The 26765-nt window shown below is 44.7% G+C and overlaps 1 protein-coding gene across 3 annotated transcripts in view; it reads left to right on the forward strand.

The window, feature by feature from the left end:
* The window catches only part of LRRC20 (leucine rich repeat containing 20), a 113944-nt gene that overhangs the window by 1432 nt on the left and 85747 nt on the right, over nt 1–26765 (forward strand). For 2 of the 3 annotated variants that reach the window (XM_084634351.1, XM_084634353.1), the window contains exon 2: nt 19224–19353. In XM_084634351.1, coding sequence (XP_084490477.1) covers nt 19224–19353 — 130 coding nt within the window. Of the gene's footprint in view, nt 1–15802; nt 15960–19223; nt 19354–26765 lie in introns of those variants that run through there. The other variant, XM_084634352.1, reaches the window with a different exon arrangement.

The raw sequence follows: 26765 nt of genomic DNA on the forward strand, positions 1-26765 counted from the left end.
AAGGCCCAGAACATCTAATAAGTAGTGTACCATATATAGCAACAGCGCTCTCTGCCTATTTTTTGTAACATGGGATTAAATAATAAGGAACTGGAGCTCCTCTAAAGAACATACGTGTTGCTCCTAAGTGGTGGTTGCTCTGAGGAGGTGATGCTGTGAACAAGCATCTACTTACTGTGGGAAAGTTAGATAATGGCACCCACATACATAACTTAAACACAGCAGCCTGGAGATGCCTGTAGAGCATAAATGACTAATATTTGGATTTTTTTAGTCTAAAGTTTCAAAATAAATCATGCGATTGTCTCTAAAAGCAACTTGGATTTTTTTGTCCTTGCTTTATCTTTTTTCTCTGAAGTCTCAATTATTTTTCTGGTTGGTTTTTGGACTTTCATTTTAAGTATTGTCTCTGCCTCTTTCTTACATCTTCATCCACAAAATTGGCATTGATTGTGCTAGTGCGATTTTGTAACCTAAAGTACCATGAAACCAGCTTTCTTGCAATATTTTGCTGTAGTGCTGTTATTTTTTATTAACTGTGTCAGGGTAATTAGGGCAACTTTATTATCATTACCATACTTATATGCTGATTTGTTTAGTGAAATGTCTGAGGACAAGTTAATTGCTATCAAACTACACTGTGTATTTTGTAATTCTTGCAAACAACCAAGCTCTGCTGTTGGATGCCTCAGGAGATAAGAAGTTAAACCTTTCATCTCCTGCCCACTGGCTGAAGTAATGATGAAAGTAATGAGTGGCAATTTGATGACCTGTGTGAAATGAGCAGGTGGTCTCAATCTATTTCGTAATGGACAGGTGTCCATATCATAAATGAATACATAGCTGTAGCGCTCATTGGAACCCTTAGTGGTGGTGTTAGGAGAGAAGCTAATGATTAACCAGGCATGGAAACTGAACTACCTTCACCTTAAAGGCCCAGTTAAAATATGAACATTTTGCCAGGTCTTAACACAGCTGTCAACAGTAACATTAGCTGAATAGGAGCTGAACACAGTTCAGTGGTTAGCTGGCAGGTCACTGAACACAATTTGTAGTATATTGACTCCCAAACTCTGTTCAGCCCTCATTCAGCTAACATGGCTACTGCCAACAGTGTTCAGAAACTGTACAATTTCCAAGTGTAGACAAGCTGTAGAGATGCAGGTGATCGTTAAAACACATTTATGGAGCAAGATTAAGAAGCTTGTACTGTCAGTGCCTATGCTGAATTTTCCTGGGGAAAATCAGTCTTTTGCTTTATATTTTTTTTAAAAAACAAAGGGTGGGGAGAAAAGACATAGTCCATTAGCTTGAACATTTTACTGTTGAGTGTGCAACAAAGTATATTTTACCTTGTGGCTAGACATCCTGCATCTGGTGTATTCCCATTTACTGCTAGCCAGAGACTGACAGGAACTGGGAGATAAATTTGGGTTTTCTGCATGGCTCTCTTGGCTACACCCTGCTCTTAGTGTGAGGAAGCTTTATCTGTGCCTACTGTGGGTCAGTTCCTCAACACCCCCAGCCTCTGGAAACAAGTGCTGCTTTCCAGACTGCTGTGGGCCCGCTTTCTCTTTATAGGTTAATGATAGGCACACTCTAACCCGAGTCCTCTGAGCATCTCCCTGGAATGTCCAGCGTCTGATTCCCAGGACAGTCATTGAACTCACATCTTCTGTGCCCAAGGGAACAGTACACCACAGCTTACCAGTTGCACCATAGAACACAGCTCTGCTTGACACACACAAACTTATTCGTTTTCTCTCTAAATAAATCTAACCAAGAACAGCAATTTCAAATGACAGCAAGCAAAAACATTAGAAACAAAGGGTTAAATATAAAATAAAATCATAATGCTCATACTAGAGCCTAAACTTAATGAACAAGACTTTGTCAGGTCATACAGAACAAAAGCTCACCCAAAATCTTTCCATCGTATTACAGCCAGGCGTACCTGTGATCTTCCTATCATGAAGCAAACCGTTGTCAGCTTACTTCCTAGGTAAAAGATGTAGGTACAGAGACTCAGTTTGCAGTTATAATCCCAAACATACATTGTTTCCATTTGCAAACAGGCTAACCCCCACTGCTTGTTTTTTTCCTGTGTATAATCCCCCCTGGAGACTTACAATTACTTGATTAGCACTGTGCTCAGACTGTCTACATGTAAATTGAATATTATACACTTCACAATGAGTGCTTACTTGCAAACAAAAAATCCCTCTCTAATTTGAGTCTAACCTTTTGGTGAGCAGCTCCAAGTCACAGACCTTAACATAATTTTCAGTTTATGTGCATAACTCCTGACATATTATGCATACATACATTTTGCAATGATTATGAAGTCCAGTGTAACACAGGCTTGCAGCAGAGACCTTACATGGCATTCTTTGGCAAACTAGGATGTAGATACATGCACATTTAAGGGATCCCTGGGTGTGGTATCTCGAGCCCCCTGCCAGATGGCCCCAAGTGGCACCTGGGACACAACTCCAGAACACTAACCATTAGCAGCAAGACCAAATATCTTGAGAGCACAAGGGTGGCAGTGATTATGAAATGCTATTGTGATCAGAGATTAGATTGGCTTCATTGGTGGTAATGCAATGAATTGATATTTTTCTCTGGTGGCTGCATCTTGTTCCAAAAGAAGGCAGCATGAAGCAGTAGCACTAAGTGAGGTAGAAACTGTGTCTTCATTGCCAATGAGTGTTGTCTCTGAAGCCCCATGACCATTTAAATATCATTTAAAAATATTTTGCTCATGTTCAAAGCATACAAGACAAGCAATGGATAACCATATTATGAAGATAGCACAATCTTCTCTGAATTACACTTTATTTTGGTATAATGAGTGGGTACATCTTGGGTTGTAGGCGGACACTGAGAGAGTATCACCATTTTTTAAAACCAGTCTTATTTGTGATAGTGATTGGTAAAGAATGAATGATAAAAGTCAGTGTTGGAATGCATTCTTGGTATTAGGACATGTTTTTCCCTCCCCCAGCTTTTGAAAGTATCTTGTCTCCTCATTGGTCATTTTGGTCAGGTGCCAACAAGGTTATCCTAGCTTCTTAACCCTTTACAGGTGAGAGGATTTTTCCTCTGACCAGGAGGGATTTTAAAGGGGTTTACCCTTCCCTTTATATTTATGACACCCACAGAAGGGGTACTGCCTGAGCATTGACAGAATAAGTTTCACTCACACTGTTCTGTCATAGTGTTTCACCCCTCTTGTTGCCAAGAGAAAAAAGGGGAGAGACCTCATGGTTAATCGCAAACCAGTCTCTCTCACTAAACAATCAAACTGATAGCAAGAAACATAAACCCCAATTATAGGACAGTCTCCCTAACCAGGCAGACAAATAGAGGCAGAGATCTGAGAACCCCAATTACAGGGCAATCTCACCAGCAAACCTGTCAAAGGAGTGAGTTTCACTGTGCCTCTGTGGGTCACAACTGAGAATACAAAATTCAGAACAAACTGCAGAGAAATAGAGCAGACACCCCCAAAACTGGTGGCTAGTCTCCCATAAGTTCTACCAAACCAGCAACAAAAGTAAACTTCTGTTTCATCACACTGGCAAACAAGTCAGAAAAGCAGTCGCCTTAGGCATTCCAGTCCTTGTATCACCACCAAAAACACTAGACTTAATGATGACTGGTTCTTTAAAACCAGTTTCATCAAAGAAAAGGGTTCTTCTGATCCCAAAGGACCATCCACACACCTAAGTCAATATATAACTCAGATCTTACCCAATAATCATGCTGCTGCCAATCCTTTAGTATCTAAAATCTAAAGGTTTATTTATAGAAAGAAAGGTGAGTTAAAATTGGTTAAAGGAATCAAATACATACAACAATTGCAAAGTTCTAGGATCAGGCTTGTAGCAGTAATGGAATAGACTGCTGGCTTGTGAAGTCTCTGGTTGCTTCCAAATCACTGGAAGATCCTCAGTCCTTTGATTAGAATGCTCCTATTTGTATAAGTTCATAGTCCAGAGGGTTGAGTAGGAAAGAGGAAAATTAGAGACGTTTCCAGGGCCTTTTATACCTTCTACCAATTGAAGGGAAACCCATTGTTCTCACTGTGGAAAATTACAGGTAACAAAATTGTGTTTGGAGTCACATGGGCAAGTCACATGTCCATGCATGATTTTGCGTAGTCCTAGCAGAAACCATGAAGTGTAGATAGGCATCTCCCATGGTCCATTGTGATTTAAGTGTTTCTTGATGAGCCATTTAACTTGAATAGTCCCTCCAAGATCTGGAGGCTAAATACCATGTGGGTGTTATCACAGGAGCAAACATTTGAAATACAGGTATATAGTTAATTTTCATAACATCAGATACAAAAATAATACATGCATACAAATCACATAATATTCAGCAAATCATAACCTTTCCATGGACAACTTACTTCACATACTTTTGTACAAGACTTGTTGCAATTATATAACAGTGATAGCAACAATGGTCTACATGGTCATATTTTAATCGGATAACATAACAGAGAGATCCTACAATATCACTGCTGCAGAGACGGTTAAACCCCAGTTACAGGGTGATCTCCCTAATAAGGCAGGCAAATACAGGCAGAGATCTGTGAAAAAACTGTTACTCACCTATTGTGACTGTTGCTCTTCGAGATGCGTTGCTCAAATCCATTCCAATTAGCTGTGGCACGCTGCATGCATAGTCGTCGGAAAGCTTTTCCCCTAGCAGCACTCGTCGGGTTGGTTGTGGAGCCCCCTGGAGTGGCACCTTCATGGTGCTCAATATATGACCTTGCTGACCTGGCACCACCTTAGTTCCTTCTGGCTAGTCTGACGGAGGGGAAAGCGGGTGGGTTTGGAATGGATATGAGCAACGCATCTCGAAGAACAAGTTACGATAGGTGAGTAACCGTTTTTTCTTCTTAGAGTGATTGCTCATATCGATTCCAATTAGGTGACTCCCAAGCCTTACCTAGGTGGTGGGGTCGGAGTTAAGGAAATGCTGATGGTAGGACCGCTCTACCGAAAGCCGCTTCGTCTCTGGCATGCCGGTCAATGGCATAGTGAGAGGTGATGGTATGCACTGAGGACCAAGTTGTTGCCCTGCAGATTTCCTGGATCAGGACCTGAGCCAGGAATGCTGCTGGTGAGGCCTGGGCCCTAGTGGAGTGTGCCGTGAGAGCTGGATTCGGCACTCTGGCCAGCTCATAGCAAGTGCGAATGCAGGACATGATCCAGGAGGATATTCTTTGGGAAAAGACTGGGAGGCCTTTCATCCGGTCCGCCGCTGCTACAAATAGCTTGTTCAATTTTCTGAACATCTGAGTGTGCTCGATGTAGAAAGCTAGGGCTCTTCAGACATCAAGGGAATGTAGCCACTGTTCCCGGGAACTAGCATGAGGCTTTGGGTAAAAGATGGGTAGGAAAATGTCCTGGCTGGTGTGGAAGTGTGACACAACCTTGGGGAGAAAGGCCAGATGTGGTCTGAGTTGCACCTTATCCTTGTGGAAAACCGTGTAAGGCAGTTCTGAGGTGAGGGCCTTTAGCTCAGAGACTCATGTGGCAGATGTGATGGCGACCAGGAAAGCTGTCTTCCAGGACAGATACAGGAGGGAGTACGTGGTCAGCGGTTCGAACAGGGGCCCCCATGAGCCTTGAAAGGACCAGGTTAAGGTCCCATGCAGGGACAGGCTGGCAGATCTGAGGATATAAATGGCCCAAGCCTTTGAGAAAGTGACCAACCATAGGGTTGGCAAAGACCGAGCAGCCAGACGTACCCGATGGAAGGCTGAAATGGCAGCGAGGTGAACCGTTATGGAGGATGCTGCCAGGCCTTGCTGTTTCAGGTGCAGGAGGTACTCCAAGATGAGAGGTATCAGCGCTGGGGGGGTGTGGTGCTGGTCACACCAACACAAAAATCTTTTCCACTTTGCCAGATACCTGGCTCTAGTGGAGGGTTTCCTGCTGCCTAGCAGGACCTCTCTTACTTGTTCCAAGCACAGATGCTCTGTGGGGTTCAGCCATGAAGCTTCCAAGCCGTGAGGTGGAGGGACGGTAGGTTGGGATGACAGAGGCGACCGTGGTCCTGAGTGAGTAAGTCAGGGAGGAGAGGCAACATGACCAGTACGTCCACTGACCGCTCCAGCAGCGTGATGTACCAGTGCTGGCGAGGCCACGCTGGAGCTATCAGAATTACCTTTGCCCCCTCCCTGCAGATCTTGAGCAGGACTTCGTGCGCGAGAGGGAATGGAGGGAAGGCGTAGAGCAGGTGACCTCTCCAGGGTAGCAGGAATATCTCCATGAGGGAGCCCGGGCTGCGACCCTGGAAGGAGCAGAATGCTGGGCACTTCCAGTTGCATTGGGTGGCAAAGACCCAAACCCCTGGATCTTGGAACAATGGAAAAATCAGTCAGGTTCTTAAAAGAAGGATTTTATTAAAAAAAAAAGGTAAAAATCATCTCTGTAAAATCAGGATAGAAAATACTTTACAGGTTATTCAGATTCAAAACACAGATGATTTCCCTCTGGGCAAAACCTTAAAGTTACAGAAAACAGGAATAAACCTCCCTCTAAATACAGGGAAAATTCACATAAAACAAAAGATAAACTTATTCGCCTTGCCTGGCTTACCTACACTGGTTGCAATATTGGAGACTTAGATTAGGATGGGTTGGAGAAGATGGATTTATGTCTGGCCTCTTTCAGTCCCAAGAGAGAACAACCACGTAAACAAAGAGCACAAACGAAAATCTTCCCCCGCCCCACAAGATATTAAAGTATCTTGTGCCCTTATTGAGTCAGGTGCCAGCCAGGTTAGCTGAGCTTCTTAACCCTTTACAGGTAACAGGATGTTGCCTCTGGCCAGGAGGGATTTTATAGCACTGTACACAGAAAGTTGGTTACCCTTCCCTTTATGACAGTGAGCTAGCTGTAATTCATGCCCTTCAGCTTGCTCTTGTCTCTCCAGCTTACTACCTCAGCCTTCCCCCTCTCTCAGTCACTTCCCCCCAGCCTCAGATCATGCACCCACTTTTACTGCCTCAGTGCTTCCTGCCTAAACTTGATCATTTCACACCATTTGTGCCACCTCAGAGCTTCCCATCCAACTTAGTGCCTGGAGCTGCCTCCCTGACTAACTCTGCTGCTTCTTCCTGCTAGGAAATCAGGAACTCACTTTTTCCTGTGCACCAGGAGCCCTAGCTCATGCCATCTCCACAACTCCTCCTGAGCCTAAGCCCATCTCATGCCAATTAACTCTCACCCTGTCCCTGCTTGTGCTTCTGCAGCCTTAGCACCTCTCTGAGCTCCAGCCCTACCATTTCAGTGTCACCATCTCAGTTGAACCCACTCTGCCATATCAAACTCCCTCTCACCCTAAACCTTGTTCCTCCTTGTGCCACATCAGCCCCGCCCTCTCACCCCAAGTCCCATTCCCACTTGTGCCGCCTCAGCATCTCCCTCACACCTCCTGTATAAAGAACATAAATATTAATATTATTAGTCATTTGAATAAGGAACTAGATTTGAATAGCTGTGACAAAATTTTGACTATCTGTGACTTCTTGGGTCACCCCCACAGTGACCCAACCATGCAAATGTTATATGTTGTGAAGTAGATGTGACATGCCTTTCTCTAACCCAAAGGTTTTATTTCTACATAATATGCTGCTACATACCACGCATCCCTCCACACCTTCTATTTTTACAAATAGCACTTGAATGAGGAAATGGGGTTTTGAGTGGCTATACATGATAAAATACCTCTTGGGTCACTTCAAGTGGCATATCCTAAAAGTTAGGGTATGTTTACACTTGGAGCTGAGGGTGTGATTTCTTGCTTGCATAAACATAGTTGTACTAGCTCTCATGGAGCTAGCCTTCTAAATATAGCAGTGTAGCTGGGGTAGCATAGGTAGCAGTGAGCAGCAGCAGCAGCATAGGCTAACCGTGCCAAGTACAAACCCACCTGAACCCCCTGGGCATGTAGTCGGCATGGTTATCCCATGATAGCTTAGTGGGTTAAGCGTTGGCCTGCTAAACCAAGGGTTGTAAGTTCAATCCTTGAGGGGGCCATGTAGGGATCTAGGGCAAAAATTGGGGATTGGTCCTGCTTTGAGCCGGGGGTTGGGCTAGATGACCTCCTGAGGTCCCTGCCAACCCCGATAGTCTATGATTCGATGACTCTTGCTACACTACTATTTTTAGTGCACTAGCTCAATGGGAGCTAGGGCAACTAAGGCCTGGTCCACAGTATGCGGTTATTTCGGGATTAGCTGAGTTACCTCGAAATAAAACTGGTTCGGTCCACATGACCAAACCAGTTTTTTCGATTTAAAGGGCTCTTTACTCTGATTTCTGTACTCCACCTTGGCAAGTGGAGTAGTGCTAAAATCGAGATCGCAGTTCTGGGTTACAGGTACTGTGGACGCAATTTGACGATATTGGCCTCCGGGAGCTATCCCAGAATGCTCCCTTATGACCACTCTGGACAACACTCTGAACTCCGATGCACTAGCCAGGTAGGCAGTAAAAGCCCCGGGAACTTTTGAATTTCCTGTTTGGTCACCATCAGCACAGTCGACCATCAGCACAGTCCACCATCACAGGCGACCACACAGTCCCGGATTCGCAGACGAGCTCCAGCATGCTCCGAACGGGAGGTACTGGATCTCATTGTATGTTGGGGAGGCGAATCTGTTATGGCAGAACTACATTCCAAAAAAAGGAATGCAAATACGTACACTAAAGTCTCCAGGGTCATGATGGAAAGAGGGTACTCCAGGGACACAGAACAGTGTCGTACAAAAATCAAGGAGCTCAGGTAAGTGTACCAAAAAGCCAGGGAGGCGAACAGCCGCTCTGGGTCACAGCCCCATATATGCTGCTTCTACCGTGAGCTACATGCTATTATGCGGGGTGGCGACACTACTACCCCACCACTGTCCATGGACACCTGCAAGGGGGGAGTAGCACGGAGCGAGGAGGATGAGGTTTTTTTGGAGGACGAAGAGGAGGAGGACGGCGCACAGGCGGCAAGTGGGGAATCTGTTTTCCCCCCTAGCCAGGAACTATTCTTAACGCTGGAGCCAATAGCCTCCCCCTACTCCCAAAGCATGCTCCTGGACCATGACCCTGGAGAACGCACTTCTGATGAGTGAGAGCTTGATTGGAGCCACACGATAGGGGGAAACCCAACCGCGCTGGGCTCTTTGTGTTTAGTTTAAAGGGATCATCCCTGCTCAGAGCCTCATCAGAGCCTCGCTGGGCTGTTCGCATTTATTTTAAAGGGCTCATCCCTTTTCAGAGCCTCATCAGAGCCCCATGGTGGGTGGGTGGGTATGTGTGTGTGTCGGAGGGCGGGGGGAGTGTTGTGTGAAGCGATCATCCCAGAGAGCCCGCAGGCTGCCTGCAAGCTGAATTCTGTTGCCTGGCTGCATGTGATGGCTTACTCACACCAAAGTGGCAGGCACTTCAGTATAAGAGGCAAAATGAGACCTTGTACAGAAAGAACATGTGCTGTGTACTATGAATTGCCTGTTTCACTGAGAAACAGTGTCCTCTTTGTGCTCTAAAATGTATCTTTTAAAATACTACCGTGAACCAAACAGCACAGCTTCTGCTGCCACCCTGCTCTCCTACGTTTTTTGCACCCTTTTTCCAGGATTACCCATGCAGGCGCCATAGCCATGGAGCCCGATCAGATCTCTGCTGCAGTTTTGACCATTGTAAATACCTCGCGCATTATCCAGCAGTATGTGCAATACCTGCAAAAACCGGGCGAGGAAGCAACAACAGCGCGATTACTATACTGATGAGGATATGGACACAGACAGCACGGCATGTGGCGATTGGGAGATCACGGTGCTGTTGGGCCAGGTTCATGCTGTGGAACGCCGATTCTGGGCCCGGGAAACAAGCACAGACTGGTGGGACCGCATAGTGTTGCGGGTATGGGATGATTCCCAGTGCCTGAGAAACTTTCGTATGCGTAGGGCCACTTTCATGAAACTCTGTGACTTGCTGTCCCCTGCTCTGAAGCACAAAGACACCAAAATAAAAGCAGCTCTCACAGTTGAGAAGCGAGTGGCCATAGACCTGTGGAAGTTTGCAACGCCCAACAGCTACTGGTCAGCTGGGAATCAGTTTGGAGAGCGGAAATCTACTGTGCGGGCTGCTGTGCTGCAAGTAGCCAGCTGCTATCAAGGGTAGTGACTTTGGGAAATGTGCAGACCATTATGGATGGCTTTAATGCGCTGGGGTTCCCTAACTGTGGCAGGGCGATAGATGGAACGCATATCCCTATCTTGGCCCTGGAACACAGGGGCGGCCAGTACATAAACCGCAAGGGGTACTTTTCCATGCTGCTGCAAGCATTGGTGGATCGCAAGGGACATTTCACCAACATCAACGTGGGATGGCCGGGAAAGGTGTATGACACTCGTATCATCAGGAACTCTGGTCTGTTTGAACAGCTGCAGGAAGGAACTTACTTCCAAGACCAGAAAATTACTGTTGGGGATGTTGAAATACCTATAGTTATCCTCAGGGACCCAGCCTACCCCTTAATGCCATGGCTCATGAAGCCATACACAGGTACCCTGGACAGTAGTAAGGAGCAGTTCAATTATAGGCTGAGCAAGTGCAGAATGGTGGTAGAATGTGTGTTTGGACATTTGAAAGCACGCTGGCGCTGGGGGAGAGGGATAGCTCATGCGGGGGAGGGATAGCTCAGTGGTTTGAGCATTGGCCTGCTAAACCCAGGGTTGTGAGTTCAATCCTTGAGGGGGCCATTTAGGGATCTGGGGCAAAAATTGGGGATTGGTCCTGCTTTGAGCAGGGGGTTGGACTAGATGACCTCCTGAGGTCCCTTCCAACCCTGATATTCTATGATTCTATGTTTACTGACTCAGTTAGATCTCAGCACAATCAATATTCCAATTGTAATTGCTGGTTGTTGTGTGCTCCACGATATCTGTGAGAGTAAGGGGGAGACGTTTATGGCGGGGTGGGAGGTTGAGGCAACTCGCCTAGTGGCCAGTTTCGCACAGCCAGACAACAGGGCAATTAGAAATGCGCAGCTGGGCACGCTGCACATCAGAGAAGCTTTGAAAGCCAGTTTCATGACTGTCCAGGGTAAAGTGTGAGAATTGTGTTTGTTTCTCTTAAAAGTTACCTGCCCCCTATATATATATATATGGAAATAAAGTCACGATTGTTTAAAAACTGTTCTTTATTATTTGTTGCGCAAAAGATTGAGAGAAATCAGAAGCTAGATGGGGGAGGGGGAGTATTGGTTTGGGGGTGGAGGATGAGGGAAGGACAAGTCCAGAAACCAAATCAAATTTAGGCTATGCCAAATTTCTGCTGCTTGTGCAATCCTCTGGGGTTGACTGTGTGGGTCCCTGTAGCCTCCCCCCTTCCCCCCGTGTTTTTAGGCATCTGGGTGAGGAGGCTATGGAACTTGGGGAGGAGGAAGGGCCGTTATTCAGGGGCTGCAGCAGCAGTCTGTGGTCTTGTTGCCTTTCCCGCATTAGATCCACCATACAGCGGATCATGTCAGTTTGCTCCCCAATGAGCTTGACCATAGCATCCTGCCTGCTCTCATCGTGCATGTCCCTCCTCTCTTTGTATTCATGTAACGCTTTATGCGACTCCGCAATTGTTTGCCTCCACGCATTCAACTGGGCCCTATCAGTGAGGGAGGATTGCATGAACTCGGCAAACGTGTCGTCCCGAGTTCGTTGTTTCCGCCTTCTAATCTGGACCAGCCTCTGGGACGGAGTAGATAGGGGCCGCATTGAAACATTTGCGCCTGCTGCAAGGGGAGAAAAAGGGAACAACGGCTGAAAATGGCTGTCTTCTGTGGCTTTCACAGAGATGGGAGCCCAAGACAGACAACATGGAGAAGCTTGGAAGCGTGGCAATAGCGGGAGAGCAGAGTTGGCTGCGGAAGCTGTGCTGCTCAGTTCACAATGGCCAAGCAGAGTTGAGTTGGACAGGTGGATTCATAGTAGCAGGAGAACAGCGGTGCACCGTCTGCTAAAAAGCAGTATGGCGTCTGCACGCCAAAAAGGCGTGAAACGATTGTCTGCCTTAGCTTTCTGACGACACACACCCAGAAACACCTGCAAGAATGTTTTTGTCCCATCATGCACTGGGAGCTTAACCCAGAATTCCAATGGGTGGTGGGGATGGCGTGGACGGCAGGAACTGTGGGATAGCTACTCACAGTGCACCGCTCCGACATTCGATGGCAGCCTGGTACTGTGGACGCAATCCGCCAAATTCACGTGCTTTAGTGGGGACACAGTAGACCGAATGTATAAAAGAATAATTTCAAAATAATTTTGTACTGTAGACGTACCCTGAGTATTTCTAGTGAGTAGGGAATCCTACCCTAGCTCCAAACGTACACGGAGCTTTAGAAGTGAAGTGAAGGTGTGACCTGTGACAGCATATTGCACAGAAACAAAGCTAAAGCTTCAGGTTAGGAAATGCGAAATCTTACTTATCTCAAAACAGTCTAATGATCACAGGGATGTGTCAGTGTGGGGGTGACCTGAGACGTATTTTTGACTTATAGCCAGTCAAAGCCCACATCCTTATTCTAGGTTTCAGAGTAACAGCCGTGTTAGTCTGTATTCGCAAAAAGGAGTACTTGTGGCACCTTAGAGACGAACCAATTTATTTGAGCATAAGCTTTCGTGAGCTATAGCTCACTTCATCGGATGCATACTGTGGAAAGTGTAGAAGATCTTTTTATATACATACAAAGCATGAAAAAATACCTCCTCTCACCCCACTCTGCTGCTGGTAATAGCTTATCTAAAGTGATCACTCTCCTTACAATGTGTATGATAATCAAGGTGGGCCATTTCCAGCACAAATCCAGGGTTTAACAAGAACGTCTGAGGGGGGAAGGGGGTTAGGAAAAAACAAGGGGAAATAGGTTACCTTGCATAATGACTTAGCCACTCCCAGTCTCTATTCAAGCCTAAGTTAATTGTATCCAATTTGCAAAAGAATTCCAATTCAACAGTTTCTCGCTGGAGTCTGGATTTGAAGTTTTTTTGTTGTAAAATAGCGACTTTCATGTCTGTAATCGCGTGACCAGAGAGATTGAAGTGTTCTCCGACTGGCTTATGAATGTTATAATTCTTGACATCTGATTTGTGTCCATTTATTCTTTTACGTAGAGACTGTCCAGTTTGACCAATGTACATGGCAGAGGGGCATTGCTGGCACATGATGGCATATATCATATTGGTGGATGTGCAGGTGAACGAGCCTCTGATAGTGTGGCTGATGTTATTCGGCCCTGTGATGGTGTCCCCTGAATAGATATGTGGGCACAGTTGGCAACGGGCTTTGTTGCAAGGATAGGTTCCTGGGTTAGTGGTTCTGTTGTGTGGTATGTGGTTGCTGGTGAGTATTTGCTTCAGGTTGGGGGGCTGTCTGTGGGCAAGGACTGGCCTGTCTCCCAGGATTTGTGAGAGTGTTGGGTCATCCTTCAGGATAGGTTGTAGATCTTTAATAATGCGTTGGAAGGGTTTTAGTTGGGGGCTGAAGGTGACGGCTAGTGGCGTTCTGTTATTTTCTTTGTTAGGCCTGGCCTGTAGTAGGTGACTTCTGGGAACTCTTCTGGCTCTATCAATCTGTTTCTTCACTTCCGCAGGTGGGTATTGCAGTTGTAAGAATGCTTGATAGAGATCTTGTAGGTGTTTGTCTCTGTCTGAGGGGTTGGAGCAAATGCGGTTGTATCGCAGAGCTTGGCTGTAGACAATGGATCGTGTGGTGTGGTCAGGGTGAAAGCTGGAGGCATGTAGGTAGGAATAGCGGTCAGTAGGTTTCCGGTATAGGGTGGTGTTTATGTGACCATAGTTTATTAGCACTGTAGTGTCCAGGAAGTGGATCTCTTGTGTGGACTGGACCAGGCTGAGGTTGATGGTGGGATGGAAATTGTTGAAATCATGGTGGAACTCCTCAAGGGCTTCTTTTCCATGGGTACCCTCATGGCCCCACAGTATGCCAACATTTTTATGGCTGATTTAGAACAACACTTCCTCAGCTCTCATCCCCTAACGCCCCTACTCTACTTGCGCTATAATGATGACATCTTCATCATCTGGACCCATGGAAAAGAAGCCCTTGAGGAATTCCACCATGATTTCAACAATTTCCATCCCACCATCAACCTCAGCCTGGTCCAGTCCACACAAGAGATCCACTTCCTGGACACTACAGTGCTAATAAACGATGGTCACATAAACACCACTCTATACTGGAAACCTACTGACCGCTATTCCTACCTACATGCCTCCAGCTTTCACCCTGACCACACCACACGATCCATTGTCTACAGCCAAGCTCTGCGATACAACCGCATTTGCTCCAACCCCTCAGACAGAGACAAACACCTACAAGAGCTCTATCAAGCATTCTTACAACTACAGTACCCACCTGCGGAAGTGAAGAAACAGATTGATAGAGCCAGAAGAGTTCCCAGAAGTCACCTACTGCAGGCCAGGCCTAACAAAGAAAATAACAGAACGCCACTAGCTGTCACCTTCAGCCCCCAGCTAAAACCCCTCCAACGCATTATTAAGGATCTACAACCTATCCTGAAGGATGACCCAACACTCTCACAAATCCTGGGAGATAGGCCAGTCCTTGCCTAACAACAGCCCCCCAACCTGAAGCAAATACTCGCCAGCAACCACATACCACACAACAGAACCACTAACCCAGGAACCTATCCTTGCAACAAAGCCCGTTGCCAACTGTGCCCACATATCTATTCAGGGGACACCATCACAGGGCCGAATAACATCAGCCACACTATCAGAGGCTCGTTCACCTGCACATCCACCAATATGATATATGCCATCATGTGCCAGCAATGCCCCTCTGCCATGTACGTTGGTCAAACTGGACAGTCTCTACGTAAAAGAATAAATGGACACAAATCAGATGTCAAGAATTATAACACTTCAATCTCTCTGGTCACGCGATTACAGACATGAAAGTTGCTATATTACAACAAAAAAACTTCAAATCCAGACTCCAGCGAGAAACTGTTGAATTGGAATTCTTTTGCAAATTGGATACAATTAACTTAGGCTTGAATAGAGACTGGGAGTGGCTAAGTTATTATGCAAGGTAACCTATTTCTCCTTATTTTTTCCTAACACCCCTCCCCCCCGACGTTCTTGTTAAACCCTGGATTTGTGCTGGAAATGGCCCACCTTGATTATCACACACCTTGTAAGGAGAGTGATCAGTTTAGATAAACTATTACCAGCAGGAGAGTGGGGTGGGAGGAGGTATTTTTTTATGCTTTGTGTGTGTATATAAAAAGATCTTCTACACTTTCCATAGTATGCATCCGATGAAGTGAGCTGTAGCTCACCAATGCTTATGCTCAAATAAATTGGTTAGTCTCTAAGGTGCCACAAGTACTCCCATCCTTATTCTAATTATTAATAAATAATTCCTAAGATAAATAGGTACAACAGTCACTTATTTATTTTGGTGACATTTCTAAAAAAAAAAAAAAAGGTAATCTTACCTGGATGAATTCCCTAAAACAGGTTGCAAAAAGAAAAGGAGTACTTGTGGCACCTTAGAGACACTCCTTTTCTTTTTGCGAATACAGACTAACACGGCTGTTACTCTGAAACCTAAAACATGTTGACCTTGGAAGGAGGAGCCGTGATTAAGGAACCGACTTCTTCACCCTTGTGCCTAACCCGCTGCCAGAGCTCCTGCATTTCTTGGCTCTGGGTCTTTTCCTGCTCTCTGTCAGGTCCCCCGCCTCGGGTTTCCCTCCCCCGCTTCCTGTCCCCGGCAGCGTGGCTGCAGAAGCAGCTGTTGCTGTTCTTCACAATGGTTGGGGGAAACCGGACAGACGGAGCTGGGAGTTCAGGCTGAGCAGCAGCAGCAGCAGCGTGGGGCTGGTGCTGGGTAAGAGAGATGGTCCGCCTCTTCCCTCAGCTCGCCCGGAGAGAGAGATTAGAAGAGCTTCCTCCTCCCCCTCGCACACAATGGGGCCTGCGGATACCGCCGAACTCCCCGACGGCGTGGGGCTGCCAAGGCAGCCCGAGCGTTTCCACTTCTCAGTGCAGGCTGCTAACATGCACTCGTCGGCCCTCGTTTCGCCCGAGGGGTTGCGTCCGCCAGGTCCAGGAAACAGTGAGACGGAGAGCCCCGCCGCTGGAAATGAAAGGAGGCTACTGTAATGCACGCAGCCTGCTTCCTGCTCTGTGCATTTCAGCGGCGCGCTCCTGCTGCAAGGGCGCTGAGGGCAAGAGAGGGGGTGGCCTTCTCTCCTCCTGCCCGAGAGTGGGAAAACAAATAACTTCTCATGCTGTACATTTTGGTGTTGGAAATTGGAAGTTGAACATGAAAGTGTGGGGAGGGTGAAATTCCAACTTCTGTGGCTGGGGGGGGAGGGAGGGGTCTTCCTGCCTCATCATAGTTGGGTGGCAGGTGAAGTAATTGTAGGATGTATGCAGATATTGCTGTTAATCATCCTTAGTTTTCCCCATAAATGAAAAAGTAAGCTGTACTGGATCAATGCAGACTGTGACAGCATTTGGTTGTAATATCACTTGGGTTTGCTTAGGCAATATTGCAGCCCAACTCAGTATCAGATTTGCATGGCAAGGTATCTTGGATCTGAAGTCTTGGGTTTCTGCCACCAGTCTAGTATTTTAATTTTTACTGCTCAGTCAACTAAATATAGGACCACTGCTGCTGGGTCACTGTCTAGGAGGGCTTAGGCATACTCCTTAGTCAAGATACCAAAAGCATCCAAAGGAGGCATGACATGGAGATGTGCTGCTTGACCAGCTATAGACTGGGATTCTAGGCTGCTGCCTTTTGCATGATGTTACTAGATGCATCAACTGGTCCTTTTCTACTTCTTTCCCGTTTTGGCTCATCTGTTGTTCTTACAATTCTTTTTGAGCTAAAATTCTTTGTACTTTGTCTCCCCAGTTTTCTATTAATTCATGCCAACAGAAATGCCAGAGGTCCCTTTTGAAAACAAAATAGATTAATAGATTTTAAGGTCAGAATGGACCATTATAATAATCTAGTCTGATGTGCATAACACAGGCTATAGAATTCCACCCAGTAATTTCTGCTTCAAGCCCATAACTTCTGAGTATTGTGATCTCACAAAAAGGGCGGTCCGATCCATCACTGCGCACAACTGTTATTGCGATAGGGCTGGTCTCTGCATCCTAAGACATTCAACCAATGACTTCAGCAATCACTGAGTGATTTCTGCATACTTCCAGGTGAAGTTTAGAGTTGGCTGGTGGTAGGAGAGGTAGTTAGAAGCAGAGTTTTGCCTTCTACTTCGTAAGTGAACCCTAGTAAAGAGGTAATGGGGAGGAACCCAGAGAAGGCCTGGTATTAGAGGCCTGCTGTCTTAATTGCTGGAAAGTTCAGGTTACTGAAAACACAAGTATTTTTGTAAGGACTAGTGAACTGAACAGTCCCTCTTCTGGATATACCTAGGTTTCATTTGCATGTATTATCGCTCTGGTTCCTTTTTTCCATGTTTATTTGTATGTTTTTTTCTGGACCTCAATTTATGTGTGTAAATAACTCGTGTTCCACTACTCATTATGAGGGTTGCTTCTAAGAATTTTTAAATGAGGCCATATGTCCTCATTTTGTCTACCTTTCACACATTCACACAGAATGTTTCAAAGACGCACTATAGGGAACCAAGTAGACATTCCGCCCTGGTGAGACAACAAAAATGGGACAACATATAATCAGGCGCAGATTAGCCACTAGGCCAACGGGGCCTATGCCCGGGTGCCCCGGCTCTGCCACCTGCCCAGTGCTCCTGTCAGGGAGTGGGGGCTTGCCCCACTCTGCATGCTCAGTGCTCCTGCTGGGGAGCCGGGTTAGGGCACCGGGGCTTGCCACACTCTGCCTGCCCAGCAAGCCCCCGTGCCCCAACCCGACTCCCTGGCAGGAGTGCTGGGCGGGGCTGGGAAAGCCCCCATGCCCCAATCACATTTCCCTGGCGGGAGCAGTAGGGGTAGGGAGACACACTGCAGATAGAAAGGATGGGGAGGGACCCCCACTTGTTCTGGGCGAGGGCCCCACAAACCCCTAATCTGCCTCTGCATATAATAAAGAAAATCCTCCAGAATTTAAGGAGAGTATCACAGGTTTTTCTTTTTCCTGTTGTACCCTTCCGCCACCTGTGCACAAAGGATAATCTAGTCCAACAGTTAAATATTCAGACGATTGTAGGGTCATGGGAGTCCTTGTGATTTAATATATAGTTAGGAGTTCTGACATCCTGAACAACTCAGATCTTCATGTGGGGCTCAATATGTGGGGCTTGGTGTTTTTGGTTTTGGGAAAAGGTGTTAATTTTTTTAATTTACATATTTATATTTAGTGTGAAAATTCAGTATTTAATTATTGGAAAAAATAGATTTAACAAAAGGTAGTCTAATATTAAGAATCTACAAATGTCTTTTTTTTTTATTTTGATAGCCATGACTGACCATTTTGATTTAAGAATATAACTCAAAGCAATTAATCATTTTAAAGATACATTTACTCATTTTGTAGTCTTTTGGATGGTGCAACAATAATGACAGTAACGAGTAATTAAGGGAGATTTAAAATTGAAGTTCATGGAGTCTGTTCATTAATTAAATTAAAAATTCAGAGTATTTTATGTAGTTACAGTGTAGTTACTTACATTAGTGGAAAGTACATGCAAATAACCGCTATTTCTGATTTAGTAATACTTCTCACTTACTTTGTACTATTGTAAATGACTACATAAAATGCAGGGCAATGGAGTATCTGACCCGTTGTAAAAATTCACTATTCACTGCAGAGTGGAGTAGAAAGGAAGTGGGGGAGGAAGGATGTTCCATGGTTTGAGTGCCAGGCTAGGACTTGGAAGACCTGGGTGGAAGTTCTCCCTCTGCCACAGACTTCCTGTGGGACCTTGGGCAAGTCACTTAGTTTCTCTGTGCCACAGTTATCCTCATTTTACAGATGGGGAAGTAGTTGTGAGGTTAAATGCAGCAGATTCCCCTTAATAGCAGTCCTGATTTTTACTTCTGATTAATAACATTTTACCAGGAATAAATCCTGTCCCATTGACTGCTATTTTTACTTGTCCCTTTCATGATATGTTAGCACACTGGACCCTCACTGTTTTTGTTTCCTCATTCACAGTTTCCTCTGTGGAAGTGCTTCCCTGGTGGGACTGGGTGCGGTGCCTGCATGGAGAAAAAGATGGGGGAAGCTGTAGCCAGAGTTGCCAGAAAGGTGAATGAAACAGTGGAGAATGGAGCAGACTCGCTAGGTGAGTTAATCAGTCTGGCTTTGCTCACAGTGTGAGTTGGTCCCATACAGAGGGGCCCTTCAACCAGGGACACTAGGCCATTATTCTCGGACTCAGTCATTTAAAAGGTTGTTACCAAGACAGCTGGAGAATGGTTTTTAGTTTTCCTACCAATCTGTTCCATTTATATTTTGAAAAATGTTGATTTCTCCATCTCCTGATCCATGTTTCCAAAGAGAGCAGAGGCCAACATGGCTTCTTTCACTTAACTTTGGCATGCGTGTGCTAGCATGCTTAATAATGTCATCAGGGATGTGCATGGTTCAGAAAATAGTGTTAATAATTAACTGTTTGCAGCAGGATACTTTAATTATTTTCATAATACAAAAGCTTTTTTTGTATTTATTTTCAATGAATTGTGCATTTTAAAAGTGCCAATTATTGCCAGGTTGGTTAGCTTTCTGGCAGAGATCCCTGTGTCATCTGTTTGGAGTAGAGACTGCAGCCTGCTGTGCCCCCAACCTGGTATGCTGACTAGTTCCTTTGTAGGAGGATGGAAATAATGTTCTCTTTGAAAATGTCAATCTGTTTGTAAACAGAGGGCTAGATTTTTGCCTTCTCAGTGTCCTATTTTACACCTCACTGGTGGTATAAAGGGCCTGCAGAGGGAGTGGAAGCAGCCCTTACAGACTGTCACAGGAAGGGTTTCCCACTGGAGCACAGAGCCAGCACAATTGTCCTGTGCTGGCCTTTAGTGCATCACAAGACCTTGTGGTATGGTAGGGGCGTGAGGAGGCATAGTTGGACCACACTGCCCGCTGACTATTCTGTGCTGGTGGGTGGCTCCATAAAGAGTCACTGTAGAACAACATCAGTTAGGGCAATTCCTGTGTCTGCCACGGACTGTTCTAGTCTCCAGCCATCTCCACAGTCTGTAAGGTAGAGAGGTGACACACAGCCATCTGTGTTCCAGCCCTTTTCTGTGCTGTGCTGAGCTCAGTTTTTGGCTGCTGTCCAAAATGAGAACCACAGTCTTTGTATTGTACATGGTCCTCCCCATCTGATTGTAGGGAGGTGTACAGTGAGTACAGAAACCAGTTATTCTTTCACTTCTGTCAACACTGTCATCTTCTGGTATGTCACAGGTGCAGTCTTTATTCAGAGTATAGAGTCCACCACTATAGATGACCTAGACAGTTAGCACTGGGGACATGTACAATCCCAAATCTATTAAAAAGGCAAATTTTACAACAATATCCTCAAAGTTAACTGTCAGCACCCCTTAATGAAATCAGAGAGGGCCATATAGTTGACTTAGCCCTATTTTATCTAGTAAATCATCTGTCCTTCATATTCAACACACATCAGTCATTAGTTTATGGTTTTCCACCCAGTAATGGGAATTGTCCATGTAGTTCGGGAATTAGGCCTACCAGGAAGACCACAGGTTCTTAGAAGGTTTAACTGATTCCTAGTTATCATTTAATTAATTTCTCTTTATCCCCTATCAGTGTCCTTGGATGCTTTTTAAGTTGGCTCTTTGTGTAGATACTTGGACATCCTATGTGCTGCCAGAAAGGTACATAAGCTCTGCAGGATACGGACTGTTTTTTTTTCCATCTGTATAACCTTTGACACAGTGGGACCTCAATCCTAAATGGAACCCTTGTACGCTACCATAATAAAGTATTAAGAATAAAAAATCTGGGCTTGATTGAAATGAAAATACCTCAAGAACAGTTGAACATCTTCTACAGCTGTTCTTTTTGCTCCTTCATCTATCAGTCTTCATGCCTAGCAGGGGAAATAAGAGAGCCGCTATACTTTCTTCTAAGGCATGGGAGCCTCACTTCATTCTGTAGCACATAACAGACTGATAGTGTGACTATGGTATGATCAGTTCAACAGCATGCTCCTGAGGAGCCCCGCTGCATGGGCCTTGTATCTTTTAGGCTTAGATGATAAGGAGGACATGGGCAATTTTAACATACTGTCACCAATATGGCTGAGATACTGGCAAGTTACTGTCTGCCCTTCACTCTTCTCCCTCTGGCACCCTTTGGAAGTTCTATCTTGGGTGGTCTCTCCCCATCCAGAGGTACTTTGAAGTAGAGGTATAAATGCCAGCTCAAGGAGACATACATGCATGCTAAAAATAGAGTTTAGCTGTGGTGGCACAAGCAGTGAGAGGGGCTAGCTGCCCCAAGTACATGCCTGTAAGAGATACTGAGAGCCCATTTCAGGTGGCTAGCCCATCCCGCTGCCCATGCTGCAGTTACTCTCTTTTTAGCGTGCTAGCTTGATCAGTGACTACAGTATATTGCCTTCAGCTGCAGTTTACACTTCCAGCTTGAAGAGTAGAGAACCTGACTGAGAGTAAGTCTAGATTTTTAAAAAAACATATAATGAATGGTATGGTAAAGCCCTAATTAAAAAAATTAAATCAGAGGACTGGCTTGCTTTAACTAAATCCTCATTGGGTCTAGTTACTACCTGCAACTTCTCTCCTTAGGCAGGTGGAAAGTGTTCTAAACACCCCACAGGCATAGCTGGTTGCCTAGCAAATCTTCTTCTCCCAGGAAGAACATCCTTCCCTTAGCCAGCCCTCTGCCTTCTGGAGGTAGCCATCATAATGAGCTCCATCTGGGATGCTTACTGCTTCCCAGTGCCTACCTTAACCCTCTCCTTACTGCTTAGGTGCATGGCTTTGTAATTACCATCACACTCCGTTACCCTTTCTTGGCCTGATGGAAGCATTTGCTTCCCTACTCATTTAGAACTTTGTTCCCAATACCTTTCTTATTCTAGAAGATACTGTATAGTTCCTTGGCTCATCCAAAAATAAGCCCCTAGAGCTTACCATGACAGGCAAAGTGACAAGTGGAGGACCCACCTTTCTTCTCCAATTTGTGTTTTTCCAAGGGCACAGAAAAGGTGTTTATATCTCCATCCTCTTATTTAGGGAACTGCTTGATATCTGCTTTTAAACTGAGAGACCAACCCAACTAACAACTAATGGGTACTAGTGCCTTCAGTTCAGCCATGTCTTTCAAGACACTGATTTCTCTCTGTCTTTCTGGGTTTGCTCAGTTTCTGGAAACTGGAACTTATCCCATGCGCTCCTGTTGAAACAGACTTTTTCTCAGGCTCTCATACCTCATGCTAATGATGCTCTTCCTGTTCCCAGTCATCCTGCCTACATCATTCCTTCATCTTAACAGCACGCTTCATGCTCTTCAGTGGCATGACAACACCACACCAGTGATGTCTTTTTACAGTTCTGGTTACCTGGCTGCTTTCTGTTTTATCCACCAGTTTGTCAGTTTCCCTTGCTTCACCGCAACCATGGATCTCCAACTCCTAGATTTTCTCCCAATTTTTGGGGCATTCAGCAAAACCTGGGACAGTCCTCACTAAAAGCTTCACTTTTTTCTTTTGTTAAAGCTTGTAGTATTCGCAAGAAAGCAGGGAGTCTCAAGTTTCAGTGAAATGCTTTTATTTAGCAAGTGTATTAATGACATGATGGGATGAAACTGGATGCAGTATCTTACTCAGTAAGCTCTTAAACTTTGTCTTCTTCCATGTCTCTTTAGTAGGTTTTTCAGCAGAAAATTGGGTTTTGTCTATATGAAATTTTTTACCAAGTGTCTGCTTTCCACAGAAAATTTCAGTATTCTGTTGAAAACCAAAACATTTTGGGTTTTTGGCCAAAAAATCCTGATATTTTGACAGGTCTGACCTTAGGCATGGGTACCAGAGCAGTTGCCCAGGTTGCCAATTGCCAGGGTAGCAAATCAACTGGGGAGGCACCTCATCATTTAGCTGGTCAGGTGCAGGGAGTAAGATGGCATCAAAAACATTTTCCATCATGGACAGCAAAACACGTAGGGGTAGCCCTGTTTTATGATTCAAATGCTGCTGTGGTGTCTCACAGAAGTAGTAGATCAGGTGTCTTTATGCTCCCATTCTTCTCAATGGAACTGGGCAAGGCTTTCTGTCTGACCTGCATCTCCTTTGATGTACCATGGTTAGTGACTCCTACGTGCACTCCCACCCTTCATCGAGAATGGAGAAGAGTGGTATATCATGGGAGATGTAGTTTGGCCAGAAAGTAAGACCCATAGAGGAGAATGACAACTCCCATGAGGCATGACAGCACCATGTTGAATCAAAATATTTCAGTCTGGGGACAAAATACTTCACTGAAAAGTCAGACTTTTCTGGGAGAGACTATTTTCCAGCTAGCTCTACTCTGTCTAGCCTGGTTCCTGTTAAAGGTCTTCAGGGTACTCCAGATGGCACTGTGACACAAAGCCTTGATAGATATGTTACTCTCCTTTCCTCTCAATACTCTGTTAGCTCCTCCACAGCTTGGAAAAGTACATAGACACGGGTCTCATGCAGTGTTCGCTCTCATTTTTTACATCCATGTGTGGAATGAATTTTGTTATGTGCACCAATATGGAGGTGGTGGGGGTGGGGCCAAGGGGTTTGGAGTGGCGGGGGGGCTCAGGTCTGGGGCAGAGGGTTGGGGTGTCGGGGGGTGCAGGCTCTGGCTGGGGGTGCGGGCTCTGGGGTGGGGCTGGGGATGAGGGGTTTGGGATGCAGGCTCAGGGATGGGGCAGAAGGTTGGGGTGCAAGGGGGTGCAGGCTCTGGGGTGGGGCCATGGATGAAGGCTTTGGGGTGCAGGCTGCCCTGGGGCTGCAGCAGGGAGATAGGACTTCCCCCAGCCCTCTCTTGCCCCAGCAGCTCGGGGCCGGGTGAGAGTTGCCTCTCCCCAGCCGCGGCAGCTCCAGCAGGGTGGGGCTGGGCTGGGCTGGGCTGGGTCAGGGGAGGGGCTCTTCTCCCCACCTGCGAGGCCCTTGATAGCCTGCTGCATGGCCACATAGCTTACAGGGAACTTAGGTCTCATGCTCAATCTCATCCAAAGGTAAATTTAAACAAAATAAACCTCTTTATTCACCAAGTGTTTGTTTGTTTCTTTAAGCAACAAGGTTGATATATTTATGGAAATTTTTACTAGCTACATAAAAGAGCATCCATCCTAAGCTCTGGGTGTTCTTGACAAACTCTTGATAAGTTATACATAAGACTTTACAGTTGGACCACTAATACCACTACTGCAACAGCAGTATACATTTAACAATAAATCCCTACCAGCAAAACTACCTTTGAGTTTCAATCTCACCCTTCTATATATGTACCAATTTTGACAACTTTCACAATATTTGTTTTTTCTTAAAGCTCCAGCTCTGAGAATCACACAATTCTGGGAATCACATCTTTAATGAAAAGAAAGGTCAAGTTTCTAATTCCCTTAGTTTTGCACAGAAAACTTGAAAATGTGATTTGTGTGTACCCTGAAGGCACAGAAACCAGAAAGCAAATAAAAAGCACCCCACATTTTTTTTTTTTTACTAAAAATCTCATGATTTTTTGGGAGCCTGACTCTTGATTTATATATGCTCTGGTTTGGCAATACTGGTGTATTTAGACAGACTTCTGCCTGAATAAGGGCTGAGTACAGTCTGTCAGATTTGGCCTACTGGGTATTGAAAATGTGTTGTACAAAGGTGGTGGACATAGAACTGACAAGTTTAAATTCCACCAGAACAGTCCTCAGGTCTTACTGACCACATTTCAGAGAAAATGTGTGCCTCTCTATGTCAGTAGTTTAGGCTGATATGTATGTTATTTTTTTAAAAAAGTAAAAGGTTAAAGTTAAGGCTGAGTGGTGGATCAGAAGTTGCCTTGAAGTTATAGGAGATGGTCATTTATTACTCGGCAGTGGGGAATTGGTGAAATTCACTGTATTGTGGCATGAACTGGCTTAGTAATATGTCTCTAGACTTTATAACATTTAATTTAAAAAATATATTTGTGTAAAGAAGCTCAATCTATTTCATTTATCCAAGAGAAAGTTAAGAGATGACTTTACCTCCGGGGTAAAAGATTACCAATAGTAGGCGGGCTCTTTAATTTAGCAGACAAAGGCATAACAAGATAAAATGTCTGGAAGCTCAAGCTTGATAAATTCAGGCTAGAAATAAGCAGTACATTTTTACCAGTGGTAAAAATTACCAGAAATTTCCAGATTACCAGATAATCATTGGAATATCTCAACAAGGAATGTGGTTCATTCTCTGTCACTTGGTGGGGAATTGGTCACTTTAAATCAAGACTGGATATCCTAAATAATATGCTACAGCTCAGCCAGAAATTATGGGTTTAATGCAGGAATTGCTGGGTAAAATTCTGTCAGACTTGGATGATTAAAGTCGTCATTTCTGGCCTTACAAAGTATAAATCTATTGGGAGATTTAAAAATATTTAGGTGCTAGCTGTATTAAATGTCAACACCCTATTACCCTTAACAACCTTTTAACAAACCTCAGGATCTACCCTGCAAACACTTACTCTCATGCTTGATTTTTCTCATGTCCTAATGAGGTCTCTTTCTCCAAAATCTTAATTAGTCACTGCAGTTAAATAGGTTTGTTTTAAACAAAAAACAAGAGTCAATAACTTCCCTTCTTAGATACTCAACTTTCACTTTCTTTCCTCTTGTGATATCACAATTTTACTAGTTCTCCAATCACTATAAACTGTTCTAGACTATACAGGACTTGACTTTCCACTTTAATGAACAAAGCGGGGGAAAAAACCTCTCTCTTTCTTTAAAAAACAAACAAACAAAAAACAACAACAACCAACCAAACAAAAATACCTTTCAGGCCTTCTTTATACGTCAGAAAAAAGCAAAAAAGTATGCAGAATCCTTTTTTGTTTTTTGTTTTGCCTTTTTGCAGGTTACTGTTAATCCCAAATTTATCTTTACAAATGAATTCCCATTCAGGGAGATTGCAGGAAGAGAACCAACGCATTGGCAATGATGTGACGTTTGGCAATGGATTTCTTTCTTTGAGGGACCTGAGACCGAGAGAGATGACTGGCGACTACTTGTGAATACTTAAATATTAAAATAATTTAAAACAACATAAAGACAAGTCAGAAATATTGGTGTTCTCAATCAAACCTGTAATTGACTTGATTCAGTTTGCATAGAAATCCAGTAGGTGGTGCAGTTTCATTTCTGAACAATGGCTAAAACTAGGTTATTTGATGAATTCACCTCATTCTCAGATTTCCCCCCCAGACACGCACACATACACTGACAGTGGAAAAATGAATGAGGATATTTTGAAACTGGATTCCAATGCAGGCTTATCACTTCTGATTATTGCAAGACCAAATTTTGCTGTTTATAATTAAAGACTTGCTGCTGTTTCTCTGTTTTTTTTCTTTAATTCCTGTCAAGTTTTCCTTATACTATCACTTCATATAGCTTTATGTTGTTCTAATATAGATTGCCTTGGAAGTAAGAATAAATCATTGGCTTTGATATTTCATTTTGATGACAAAAATTAATAGC

This window comes from Lepidochelys olivacea (genome assembly GCF_965140295.1).
Source record: "Lepidochelys olivacea isolate rLepOli2 genome assembly, chromosome: 7".
NCBI lineage: Eukaryota > Metazoa > Chordata > Testudines > Cheloniidae > Lepidochelys > Lepidochelys olivacea.